This window comes from Carcharhinus amblyrhynchos, chromosome 8, assembly GCF_965287045.1.
Source record: "Carcharhinus amblyrhynchos chromosome 8, sCarAmb.v2.hapA, whole genome shotgun sequence".
Taxonomy (NCBI): Eukaryota; Metazoa; Chordata; class Chondrichthyes; order Carcharhiniformes; family Carcharhinidae; genus Carcharhinus; species Carcharhinus amblyrhynchos.
In genome coordinates, this window is record NC_137331.1 from 116,103,907 (window position 1) to 116,118,194 (window position 14,288).

At 40.4% G+C, this 14,288-nt stretch overlaps 1 protein-coding gene across 2 annotated transcripts in view; it reads left to right on the top strand.

The window, feature by feature from the left end:
- LOC145346857 (tyrosine-protein phosphatase non-receptor type 2-like) overlaps nucleotides 1-14,288 on the top strand; it is a 77,139-nt gene that overhangs the window by 48,778 nt on the left and 14,073 nt on the right. Inside the window, exons 6-9 of one of the 2 annotated variants that reach the window (XM_080194700.1) lie at nucleotides 778-987; nucleotides 2,889-3,050; nucleotides 7,100-7,308; nucleotides 13,611-13,698. In XM_080194700.1, coding sequence (XP_080050826.1) covers nucleotides 778-987; nucleotides 2,889-3,050; nucleotides 7,100-7,308; nucleotides 13,611-13,698 — 669 coding nt within the window. Of the gene's footprint in view, nucleotides 1-777; nucleotides 988-2,888; nucleotides 3,051-7,099; nucleotides 7,309-13,610; nucleotides 13,713-14,288 lie in introns of both variants that reach the window. The other variant, XM_080194699.1, reaches the window with a different exon arrangement.

The following is a 14,288-nucleotide window of genomic DNA, read 5'->3' on the forward strand; positions in this document are numbered from 1 at the left end:
TCCCTGTTATTTGCAGGACCATGAACCTACACGTGGGATAAGGGCTAAGTGAACACTGGTTTGTTTCAGGGCCATCTGGCTGCTGTTGAACACCTGTCTAGAAAACCTTGATTTCCAATGTCCGTTTTCCTACCCTGAAAGAAAAAAGTAATTGCGTGGCTTTGAGCTTTTCCCTCCCAGATCCTTCAGTCTGAGGGGACCTGGATGCAAGATTAAGGTCATGTCCGTTCTGCCATTCAGTAATATAATGGCTGATCTTAGTGTGACCTTAACTCCACTTTGCTACCTCCCTCCGTAATGCTTGACTCTCATGTAGATCAAAAATCTGTCTAATTCATCCTTTGATACAGTTACTGCTGTCTCTGGGGAAGAGAATTCCAAAGACTAATCGCCCTGTGAAAAAAGAAATTCCTCCTCATCTCTCTTAAAAGGGAGACACCCTTATTTTTAAATTGTGCTCCCTAGTTTTAAAGAAGTGTTGTAATTCTAAAATTTTGATCTCTTTCTTAAAACTGAAGCCCTAGAACATAACACTATTCTGAACATTCATTAAAGAACATCTTAATTTTAAATAATGGTCCAAAAGGAAGTGGATTTTTTGTGATTTGGAATTTATTTTCCTTTTTGTGCGTTTAAACTTTCTTGACCTTTGTAGCAGTCATTATATGGTTTAAAAATGGTGCACTGTAGATTTGGAAATGCTATACATTCTTTTTTTCCCATCCAGTGTCAGTAACAACTTAAGTTGTGTTGCTTGCTCTTATTTTGTCTTATTAGATGGGAGAGACCAGAGAGATCTTACACTTCCATTATACTACTTGGCCTGATTTTGGAGTGCCCGAATCCCCTGCCTCATTCCTTAATTTTCTGCTAAAAGTGAGAGAGTCTGGCTGCTTGAATTCTGAGTGTGGACCTGTTGTTGTTCATTGTAGTGCAGGCATTGGACGATCTGGTACCTTCGCGTTAGTAGATACCTGTCTTCTTTTGGTGAGTAAGCATGTCACAACTTGTTTTGAAAACACCATGTTGTTGTCCCCATATCTTTAGGTGCACATTAAATCTATGCTACATGATTTGTTATGGCGTTTTTGCATGTCGCACAAAGCCCAATTATAATGCCAAAGGCTAACTTAATGTTCAGACAGTGGAACAAGAACAAGGCTGATAAGATAACTTGTCAAAGTTCAGTTCAAGTTGACACTTGAGCAGGCTAAATCTCCTGGGCCAACTTTCAGTGGCTGATAATATGGACAGTTGACCTGATTCTAATCCTTGGGTAATGCACCTTCTCTGGTTGTCACAAGACAGTGTGTGAGATAGTCTTAGCAGAATTCCCTGCGATTCTCTCTTGCCCTGTGGACAAGGAAGTGGTTCTGCTCACTACATCACATGTCACCTATCCCCTATCCCCATAGTTTTATGCTTAGAGGCATCGGGTTTAAAACCGATATGAGCAGGAATTGCTTCACTCAAAGGGTTGCGAATCTGTAAAATTCTCTACCTCAGAGTGCAGAGGATGCCAGAATGCTAAACAACTTTGAGGAGATGGATAGGTTTTTAATTAGTAGAGGGATGAAGGGTCAAGGGGAGTTGGCAGGGAAATGGAGATGAGGCTGAAATGAGATCAGCCATGATTGCATTAAATGTGGAGCAGCCTGGAGAGGCTGAACTGCCTACTCCTGCTCCTGGTTCTTATGTTAGAATATAAATTATGACAGAAATCTAAATGTGGTTCAGATAGAGCCTTTTTCAACCAATGCTGTTCTGAGGCATATAGTACTTAAATAGTTTGTAACGTCAAGATTTCTGAACAGCTGAGATAACCAAGCGTAGAATTTTTTTTTAAAAAACCTACCTAAGCAAGAAACTTTTTCCCTTAATAGAAACCCTACAGTGCAGAAGGGGGCCATTCGGCCCATTGACTCTGTACTGACCACAATCCCACCCAGGTCCTATTTCTGTAACCCCACACATTTACCCTGCTAATCCCCTGACACTGGGGTCAGTTTGGCATGCCCAGTCAACCTAACGTGCACATCTTTGAACTGTGGGAGAAAACCGGAGCACCTGGAGAAGAAAGCGCAAACTCCACACACAGTGACCAAAATCGGAATTGAACCTGGGTCCCTGGCACTCTGAGGCATCAGTGCTAACCACTGTGCCCCATAATAGAGGGGTCAATAACCAGAGGGCATAGATTTAAGATAAGGGGCAGAAGATTGAGGAAAAACATTTTCACCAAGAGGATAGTGAGAATCTGGAACTCACTGCCTGAAAAGGTGATAGAAGTGGGAACCCTCAACATTTAAGAAGCATTTGGATGAGCACTTGAAATGCCAAAGCATAGAAGATTATGGGCCAAGTGCTGAAAAATGCAATTAGAATAAGATACAAAAACAGAAAATGCTGGAAAATCTCAGCAGGTCTGGCAACATCTATGGAGAAACAATAGAGCCAATGTTTCAAGTCAGAATGATCCTTATCAGAGCTGTTTCAGGTTCCAGCATCTGCAGTATTTTGCTTTTGTTTTAGAATAGATAGCTGCTTCATGAGCGACACGCACACACAGGGCCAAAGAACCTCTTTCCGTGCTGCAAAACTATGAACCTCTAAGTTATACACCACCCTGACTCGGAACTATTTTGCTATTCCTTCACTGTCACTAGGTAGAAATCCTGGAACTCCCCCCCAGTCAGCAGTCTGGGTGTACTTACACCACATGAACTGCAGTGACTCAAGGAGCCTGTTCACCGCTATCTTCCCAAGAGCAATTAGAGATGAGCAATGAATGCTAGTCATGCCAGTGACACTCACATCTGTGAACAAATAAAAACAAATGTTATGTGCAGGGACTAAATTGTCTGCTGAGTAGGATGTTTTTCTTATAGATGGAGAAGCGCAAAGATCCTTCCTCTGTGGACATCAGACAAGTATTATTAGAAATGAGGAAGTATCGGATGGGACTCATACAGACTCCAGATCAATTGAGATTTTCGTACATGGCGGTTATAGAGGGAGCCAAATATATCAGGGGAGATGAATCTGTACAGGTAAAAATGTAATCATTATTTCTAATCTGAGAATATGTGGATCACAGCCCATTGTTCCAGAATAGGATTTAATCTTTTTGGAGAAATGTGTGTGAAGGGTGCAAGAGGAGGAACAGCAGCAGCAGAAAGAATAAACTCTTGTGCTTTTCATGAAACATAAAAATCATGTTCTTTTTCAAGTTGACTATTTCCTTATAGTTTCAGAGTTTTGCTTCATATCCCAAAGAACTTGGGTAGCAATGAGTTAGTTTACAGAAAACGGTGCTGGTTTGTCAGACTTGATTCAAGAAGGCAGCTGCCACTGTCACGTCCTAACTGTTAGGCGTTGTGGGTTTTAAACAAAAAGAAAAGAAATGATTTGTGCATGTAGATTCAAACTAACAACAACAAGATTTATTGAAAGAGATGTGACCTATACAAACTGGAGCTAAACATCATCCTGGTTCTCATATCCTTCCATGGCCTTTTCGTTCCCTATCAGGCGAAAACGTTGTCTGATTTCAAGAAGAAATTAGATATAGCTCTTGGGGGTAAAAGGATCAAAGGATATAAGGGGAAGAGGGGGATCAGAATATTGATTTTAATGATCAGCCATGATCATAATGAATGATGGAGCAGGCTCGAAAGACCTACTTCTAGTTCCAATGTTTCTTCCTGTCCCTATCACTTTATTCTTCTCCAACCCTGCAATCCTCCTCCAGTACTTTTTGCACATTCCACACATACCACACTGATGCCCCATTGTCTTCGGGTACATATTGGCAGCAGTGTCTTTAGTTGCCTAGGCCCTAAGCTCTGAAATTCCCTCTATAAACTTCTCCATGACTCTGCTTCTCTCACCTTTAAGATGTCAAAATTTCATTGCTTTGACTGAGCTTTTGGTCCTCTTTTTCTGGCCCACCATCAGATTTTGTTGATAAAGCTTTTCAGAAGCATCTTGATCCTACGTTAAAAGTGTTATATGAATGTCATCAGACAAAAATGTGTCTTTGTCTCAGGAATGCAGGAGAGACATTAGAATATCTTATTAGGATAGAACTTTACGAAATAATTTTCTTTCATTGATTAATGGATGCAAATTTTACAATCTTTCAAATACTAAATGAAGCATTAGAATATATTAAAACCACTTTTTCAAACCTACGATGTAGATATTATTAGAATGTAGTCTGCATATTTAAAAAAATGACAGTTGAACCTCAGTATTGGTCACTATATCACCAGTCACATTAATAAAGCCTTCAGTTCCTAATAGACTGATGGTCTTCTGAATTTGCCTGGCTAGATTTATGATGTGGCTTTGATATTCTAAGTACATGTATCTCTACTTAATTATACATACAATATAATATATATTATATATATGTCAACAATATATGTATTTAAGCTGAGAAATCCTCTCACTTGTTTTTGGTCCCTTTGTGCTTACACACCTCTGGAACCAACTTGAAAAGACAGAAGTTATAAATGGATCTTCCTACTTATTTTTTGTAACTAGTTTGCAATGAGTTTCATGACTTCTCATTGTTATTGGATCAATTTCTGTTGCTGGGAAATTTACTTGATATCTTATATCTTGCATTATATTGTGAGATTGAAAATATCAGCAATGAATACTTTGAGATCCCAAACATTGCCAGAGCTTCTTGGCGCCTCCAATCTTAAATCTTGTGTAGCTGTCATTATTTTGCAAGCGAGTGAATTTTTAATTTTGCTTGTTCTGCTTCCAAATACAATTCAAAGTGTTTTTTTCATGTCTCTTTTCACATCATTAATTGATATTGGCCATGCTCTCTGGTGCTCTTGCCCTGAATCCCTCTGCTTTTCCAATTCTCTCAGCATTATGGAAATCCTTAAAATCTGCCTTTTTGAACAAACTTTGAAGGATCTTTGTAAAGTCACTCTCTGTTCCTTCACTCTAAAGTTAATCAGCCAAATAAATACATTGATTGAGTCTGGTCTTTCATTTAATTAGATCATGGCTGATCTCTATCTCAGTTCTGTTTCTTGACTTAATCCATCTCTCTGGATGCCTCTTTCCAACAAAATTATCAATTTCAGTCTTGAAAATTTTGTCAACTATCCACAGCCTATTTTGAGTAGAATTCCTGATTTCACTCGTAAATGATTTGACTCTCATTTTAAGATTGTCCTTTTTTTCTACATTCACCCGTCAGATGAAATTGTTTTTCTGTATTTATCATCAAATTATTTTATTCAAAGGAACCCAAAACCCCAATCTTCTAAACTCAAGGAAATATAGACCAAGTTCATGCAGTCAGTCTTCATAATTTAACTCTTCTACATTCTGGACTGTATTTCCACCAAGACAATATATCCTTACAGTATATTTTTCTATTCAGATGGAGTTTAACCAATATTTCTCCCTTACTTTTGAATTCCAAGCTCCTTGAGATAAAGGCCAATGCGCCATTAACCTTTTTGATTACATTTTATTCCGTGCAGTGGCTTTTAATGATTTGCTTAAATGAACACCTAAATCCATTTGCTTCTGCACAGTTCTTAATCTCTCAGCATTAATGAATTCTGACTTGTCTTGGATCCCGAAGGGATGGCCTTTCATTTTCCAGTTTAAACTCCGTTTGTCCAAGTTTTATCTGCTCATTTAGTATGTCTTATGTTACTGGGTGTTGGGCTGTAATTGTGTTCATTGCTAATTCTAAGAGTACGATACATTTGCCCTTTAACATCACCAATCTAAATCATTCATCTGTGCATGTATGCTTCATACGTTTACACCAGAAAATAAATCTTTAATGTAGAACAATAACTTGTATAGTTGCTACTGATTCTAGTTAGTTTTTCTTCCCTAAAGAACAATCTCTACCTGCAGTGATTGCTCAATGGAGTTCTTTTATTTCCAGTTTATTTGAGCCAGCTGATGCTACTTTCTTTCTCAACTTACTTTAATTAAAACCTTTATTTGTACCTCTTCTGTACAGCCTTTAAAAACTCCTTCTCAATTTCTTTGCTGCCTTCCTACTCTGTGATCCATATTGCAGACTCCCTTCTACGTGACAGTATACACAGGTGGTTGGAAACACTTCGAAGAAACTGCTATGTTAATGATGGTGAGACACTGTTGTTGACCTGTGTAGGTCTCAAGAAGGAAGTGTGATGCTACAGAATGGTATTGCTATGTATGACAAAATTGACAAAGTCAATCATCCATATAGGACTCTCTTAATTACTCCATACTTGTACAAGAGAAAGATACCACTTATAGGCAAGTGTGCTACCTAACTTGCCAGCCTGAGGGAACAGCTCCTGAAGCTAGAGAAGCTCATTATCATCAAACGTCCTTCCAGATATATGTCTACTGTATCATGGGTATTCCTCAAGTATTTAATCTATATTAGGAAAATTTGACATAATTTCTCCCTTTGTTTTTATATCCTTGTCTTTCATGTGAAAGATCATTATCCAACAAGAACTTCTGGAACTCTGGTCTACTTGATGCAACATTGTAAAACCAAGCCATGTAGAACAGTTTGTAGAGACCATTTCTGGCCAATTATATATCTAGTTTTAACCTTTGTCACCCAAGACACATCTTTGAGATTTTTCCTCTTGTCTTTAGAGTGCTATATTTAAAATTACAATGGGTCAGTAATTTATAGAACTTCTGAATCAAATTAGTTCAAATATATGATGCTTTGTTACAAAGTATTCTCTCTTGGGGTGGGTCAAGTGAATGAGATCTTTGGCAATATAGTAGAAACTTTAAGCAAAACTAATTCTCCAACAGGAAAGCAGTAGGCTGGTATTGAGAAAGGATCAAGCCAATAAGCCAAAGAACCAGCTTCATTGTATCCGTAGTGTGGATTTGTGACTTACTGGATAGTTAAGTTTGTGAAAAATGTGCAGTGTTTCTGTCATGGTTGGGAAGATTGGCAAAATAATGTATTCAAAAGAAACACTCAATGCCTTTTCCTGTTTACTTTTCAAAAATTATGATGTTGCTTTTGTTTAGTGTTGTAATTGTAAAAACATAACAAAGTTTTAATTAGTTTTCTGTATGTTAACAGAAAAAATGGAAGGAGCTTTCAAAGGAAGACCAGGATCCTGTAACAGACCATCCATCTCCACCTCCCCAACCTCCAAAACGCACTCTTCCACGGTGTAATGAGAACAGGGATCCTGATTTGCCAGTGGATGAAACAACAGAAGCAGAAAATAACACGGCCACGGAAGAAAGTTGCGGCAAAGTACAAGAAAACACTGAGAGCAAAGCAAAGTATGTGAAATGATATGTTTTTTTGGAAAAGTGAAATCTGTTATCCTATTTCTTCTCTCTCATTTTATCCTGGAAATAATAGAAAATCAAGAGGCAAAAGGGAGTGAGGAACTTAAAAGCAATCACTGTCACTATGAAAACTAGTGAGACTAAAAGCTGACAGGCCCCCAGGACTTGTTAATGTTAAAATGTTAAAATAAATGCATTGTTGGATGCATTGGTTGTAATCTTCCAAAATTCCCTGCATTTTGGAAAAGACCTAACAGATTGGAAAGCTCCAAATGTAATATGACTATTCAAGAAAAAGGAAACTGTAAGCCAGTTAATTTAACATTTTTAATTGGAGAAATACTATTAGAATCCCTACAATGCAGAATGAAGCCCTTCAGCCCATCAAGTCTGCACTGACTAACTGACAGATCATTTTCCTCCCTGCTTTATCCCCCTAACCCCACACATGCAACACAGTGGTTAGCATTGCTGCCTTACAGCACCAGGACCCAGGTTCATTTCCCAACTTGGATCACTGTCTGTGTGGAGTTTTCACAACCTTCCTGTGCCTGCATGGGTTTCCTGTGGGTGCTCCGGTTTCTTCCCACAGTCCAAAGATGTGCATTGGCCATCAAAATTGCCCCTTAGTGTCAGGGGGACTAGCTAGGATAAATGCATGGTGTTCTGGGGATAGGGGTTGTGTGGGCTTATGGTCAGTGCAGACTCAATGGGCAGAATGGCTTCCTTCTGCACTGTAGCATTCTATGATTTACCATGGCTGTATCTATCATCTTGGGACTCGGAGGGACAATTTATCACGGCAAGTCCACATAACTTGCATTTCTTTGGACAGTAGGAGGAAACTGGAGCACCCAGGAAAAAAACCATACATGAGAGAATGTGTAAACTCCATGCAGACAGTCACCCAAGGCCAGAATTGAACCTGGTTCTCTGGTGCTGAGAGGCAGTAGTACTAATCACTCTGCTACTATGCCTCCCTAAATGGCTAAATGCCATTAATAAGGAAGTAGTAGCAGGCCCTCGCACGTTAGGTGTAGACTAAAATCATGAATAGGTCACTGAGACAGTGGGACGGCGGCGCGGGCTCGTTGGGCCGAAGGGCCTGTTTCCCGTGCTGTGTTGTTCTTTGTTCTTTGTTCTTTGACATTTAGAAAATTATGAAGTCAGGCAGAGAGTCAACATGGCTTTGTGAAAAGGAAATCATGTTTGTCAAATTCTTTTGTTCTTTGAGGGAGCAACAAGCAGAGTGGATAAAGGTGAACCTGTGACTATGGTACACTTGGTTTTCCAGATAGCATTTAATAAGGCATCTCATAAAAGGTTACTACATAAATAAAGCTCATGGTTTTTAGGGTGATATATCATCATGGATTGAGGATTACAGGAAACAGAGTCACGACAATCAGATCATTTTCAGGTTGGCAAACTAGTGGACTACCACAGGTTGGCAAACTAGTGGACTACCACAGGGATTAGTGCTGGGGTTTCAAATATTCATGATCAGTATTAATGATTTGGATGAAGGAACCAAGTGTATTGTAGCCAATTTGCTGACAGTACGAAGATAGGTAGAAAAGCAAGCTGTGAGAAGGACACTACATTGTCACCAGGGGCCGGTTAGCTCAGGTGACTGGATGATTGGTTTGGGATTCGAGCAACAGAAACAGCATGGGTTCAATTCCTGTAACTGGCTGAAGTTATTCATGCCCCTCGCCTGACCAGTCAGCTCCCCCTTCAAAGGGAAGAGCAGCCTATGGTCATCTGGGATTGTGGCGACTTTACATTATAGAACCATAGAAAATTACAGCTCAGAAACAGGCCTTTTGGCCCTTGTCTGTGCTGAACCGTTTTTTGCCTAGTCCCACTGACCTGCACTTGAACCATATCCCTCCACACCCCTCTCATCCATGAACCTGTCCAAGTTTTTCTTAAATATTAAAAGTGACCCCGCATTTACTGCTTTATCCAGCAGTTCATTCCACACTCCCACCACTCTCTGCGTGAAGAAGCCCCCCTTAATATTCCCTTTAAACTTTTCTCCTTCCACCCTTAACCCAGGACCTCTGTTTTTTTTCTCCCCTAGCCTCAGTGGAAAAAGCCTGCTTGCATTCACTCTATCTATACCTATCAAAATCTTATACACCTCTATCAAATCTCTCCTCTTTCTTCTACGTTCCAGGGAATAAAGTCCTAACCTATTCAATCTCTCTCTGTAACTCAGCTTCTCAAGTCCCGGCAACATCCTTGTGAACCTTCTCTGCACTCTTTCAACCTTATTTACATCCTTCCTGTAACTAGGTGACCAAAACTGTACATAATACTCTAAATTCGGCCTCACCAATACCTTCAGCCATGATCTTATTGAATGGCGGGGCAGGCTCGAAGGGCTAGATGGCCTACTCCTGCTCCTATTTCTTATGTTTATATAACCTTACCATAACACTTCAACTTTTATACTCGATACTCTGATTTATAAAGGTCAATGTACCAAAAGCAGTCTTTACGACCCTATCCACCTGTGACGTCACTTTTAGGGAATTCTGTACCTGTATTCCCAGATCCCTCTATTCAACTGCACTCTTCAGAGTCCTACCATTTGGCCTGTACGTTCTACTTTGGTTTGTCCTTCCAAAGTGCAATACCTCACACTTGTTTCCGTTAAATTTCATTTGCCGTTTTTCAGTCCATTTTTCTAGTTGGTCCAAGTCTCTCTGCAAACTTTGGAAACCTTCCTCACTGTCCACTACACCTCCAATCTTTGTATCATCAGCAAATTTGCTGATCCAATTTACCACATTATCATCCAGATCATTGATATAGATGACAAACGATAATCGACCCAACACCGATCCCTGCAGCACTCCACTAGTCACAGGCCTCCACTCAGAGAAGCAATCCTCCACAACCACTCTCTGGCACACAATTATGTGTAACACACACTTACGTGTTCCTACAATACATGGACTGTAAAGTTGTTCCTACAATACATACGCTTCAAGAAGGCAGCACACCACCACCTAGACATGAAGACGTAATACACAAGGTTTCAATACAGCTGCTGAGACCACCTGCACAGGCAGTTCATGATTTGTCAGCAATTGGATTGTATCTTGATGCTTGGTCCCTTAAACAGTTACTCTTCAATCTTACTGAATCTCTATGTTGCTGCTTATTGATGTTTTTAAAATACAATATTTAGTATTGAAGCATCATTCTCAACAAATCAGGATCAGAACTTTTTTTATTACAAGTTTAAATAAAAGTTAAAGTTGATGAGCCACAAGTAGTCTTACGTTAACACTGCAATGAAGTTACTGTGAAAATCCCCTAGTTACCACACTCCGGTGCCTGTTCAGATACACTGAGGGAGAATTTGGCATGGCCTAACCTGCACATCTTTGGACTGTGGGAGGAAACCAGAGGATCCAGAAGAAACCCACACAGACTTGGGGAGAACATGCAAACTCCACACAGACGGTGACCCAAACCCGAAATCAAACACACGTCCCTTGCACCATGAGGCAACAGTGCTGACCACTGTGACATTGTGTCACCGCAGAATAGTCTTAAGACTGTGTCAAATTAAGCTGTTGCTGCACTACGCCTTAGTTTGGTACGTGAGAAGAAGTTGCATGTTTTTAGTGATCAGTCCACTAATTTGTTTAGCACATTGGCAGTCTAATCTTTTTACCTTCTCTGCCTAAGAAAATGACATTGACGATGATTTTTGAAGCCTTCAATAACCTGAATATACCCCCAAATAGGCTTGTGGATAAAAAAAAAGTGGTATAGCACAAAATATTCCAAAGATGTGTGGGTTAGTTGGGTTGGCCATTGCTAAATTGTCCCTTAGCATCTAAAGATGTGTAGGTTAGGGGGAATTAGTGAGGTAAATACGTGGGGCTATGGGGATAGGACCTGGATGAGGTGCTCTGTCGGAGAGTTGGTGCAAGTTTGATGGGCTGAATGGCCTCCTTCTGCACTGTAGGGATTCTATGATTAAACTTGACTCTGAGTCTGCAGGAGGTTTTAAATATTAGGCCAACAAAGCACTATATGCACCTGGGCTTGTCATTCTTGATTGTTATTCAGTGAACGGTTGTTAACAAATTGGTAATACAATGTGTCTCCCAGTAGAGGTCACTGGTAGGTCCAAGCTTGTGCATGGACTGACTGTTTATGGATCAAGGTATGGAGTAAGGAGTGACCCAAAGCAAATGTGTGCTTTGACTTAATTGTCTTAATTAGGGCTGCACTGAGCCAAGGCTGGCTGAATATGTAAATAATCTGTATTTTTGCCTCCAGCATCAGGAACGTATTTGTGTTTGGTAAATGAACAATTTGGGTCTTCCTGACTCTCCAAGAAGTACAACATCTGCATGCAGAGCTATTTCACAACTTATTCTTTAAATAAGTCTGGCCAGGCATTTATTGAAGTTACTTGAATATGTTAATTGCTATCATAATTATATATTTTGGTGAAGGAACTAATGTGTTGGTTTAAAATGATAACTTTCATATGTTTGTTTATGGGAAGTTCACTTGACAAAGGTGGTGTTATGAATTTCCTAAGTCCTGACAGAAAAGCATGCACCGAAGTGAATTTTAGCCTCTTCCCTAAAACCAAAAGAATTATTGTAATTGCTATTTGCACGTGGAGATGTCAGCAGCCACACTTCTGGCAGGTCATCTTGGAAGTTTCATGAGAATTCTTTTTAATTCATTCTAACATGAGGGTCTGTTGAGTCACTTTTTAAAAAGAAGCAATTTTTATGTTAGAGGGCCTGACTTTACTATTGTGTTGCGCCCGTTTTCAGGCGCGAAAACTTGGTACGGTTGGGCATGAGGCGATGGCACGATCCACGTACATCTCTGTGCTGGTTTCCCCTTTACCAAGGACTGAAAATGACTGCGATCCAGACCATGCCCGAAACGGGTACGATGGCCATTTAAATGCATTTGCGTGCATTTAAATTGACTTAATGGGCTGCACGTCCAACTTTACCGGCACTTCCCCCTTACCACCTCGTTCGCCCATCCAGAATTGGCATGGAACAGACATGCTTCGCAAAAGTCTGATTTGGGTGCTCCAGTTAATGAGGAGGTAGGTGCCTAGTGTCTGACCACTCTCTGCTTGAGATTGGGAGGCTAAAGCAGGAGGTGTCCGCTGTCAGTCTGCCTGAGATCAGTGGGGGGGAAAGGAGGGATCCACTGCCACTCTGCCTGAGATCAGTGGTGGGGGAGAGGCGGAAGGGGCCCATGATCGGTCTGGGTGGCATGGGGGGATAAGGAGGGCAGTAATGTTGTGAGGGTAACGTGTTTGGAGGCGGGGGGTGTCATTAGCTGGTCCAGGAGAGATGTGGCAGGGGAGCTGCATTCTATCATTTTTCTTTGCGCACATGCAGTTGGAGGCACCGGTTGGAGTTGCAGGATTTTGGGCATGTAAAGCTGATATTTTTTCAGGCAGAGTGCAAATGTGGGCGTCTGAGAATGGGTCTAAAAGTTGGATCTGAAACGCTCCCAGTTTCAACTCTGCCCAGCACTTAGAATCAAAATAGTAAAATAGGGCCCAGTGCTTCTAATGAAATGTTTACTTCATAGGAGATTTTTAGACAACATTAAAAATTATTGTTCTATGTTTTTACTGAAGAAACACAAATTTTGTACAATGGAACTATGCATTTATTTCATTTTTGTACCTCTTCAATTTTCTTTCCACTCCTTTCAGAACTTGCTTTGGCCGTGGGGGATTTGTTCTCAAGTTTCTATAGATTCTGCTCTGAATTGAATCATAGAATCCTACAGTGCAGAAGGAGACCATTCTGCCCATTGTGTCTGCACTGACCTCTGTCCCACCAGGCCCTATTCCCATAACCCCATGCATTTACCCTAGCTAGTCCCGCTGACACTAAGGGGCAATTTAGTGTGACCAATGCACCTAACCCGCACACCTTTGGACTGAGAGGGGAAACCGCAGTACCTGGAGGAAACCCACACAGACATGGGGAGAATGTGCAAACTCCACGCAGACAGTGACCCTGTGACCAGGGAGCATAATAAGGTCAATTTCTTGATGATTTACTCTTTGGAATCCACTCTGCTGTTAATGCAGGGAATTTGGTGTCTGTTCAATGCAACTATACCTATTGTGACTGCTTTAAGGGCCTCAGTCAGAGGTCTGGGTTAATGCCCCAGTGTAAGAAAACCTGCAGTGAATTGATTCTTTCAGAAATGTTTTATTTGGGTATGTTATTGGCTGTTGATAAATCATTTTCTTGTTTGCTTTTCAGTAACCTTCGAAAACGACATCGTGAGGATAGGATAGCAAGTACAGCGCAGAAGGTGCATAGAATGAAACAGAAGCTAAGTGAAACCGAGGTGAAACGAAAAAGGTGGTTATATTGGAGACCTGTTCTCATTAACATTGCTGCAGTTGCTACTCTTGCAGTTGGAGCTATTGTTTGCTGCTCTATGTACTTTCAATGATAAATTGTATAATTATGCATTTAATGGTGTTCAGAGATGTATTACATCTGAGGTGTAAGGTACTGAGGAATCATATCTCCCTTGCACAAGAGCAAGATGTTTGAGGATTGGCAGGTCAGAGGAGGAACTCAACAGTTTGTAACACAGATTCTCAGGTTCTTATATTGTCAGGTATTTGGATAATTAAAACCACCGAATAGAAGAAAATCCTGTTGTAAATATGTTATCAGACCTCTGCTGCAATAAACGTTTAGTTAAAAATTGTGCTTCCATTAAAAGCGGCCTTTCTCCTGTTTCTTGCTGATGTTTTCCAGGAGAAAGTTGTTTCTTTTTCACTTTTGCTCCATGGTGGGACATACCTGTACCGAACAACCTGGGCATCTGATAAAGTATATTAATTTTTGGTAGGCAGGTTTAAGTATCCACTCCCATGAAAGTTAAACCAGCAAGCAAGAGAAAGAAAATCCCATCAACTGCCTTGC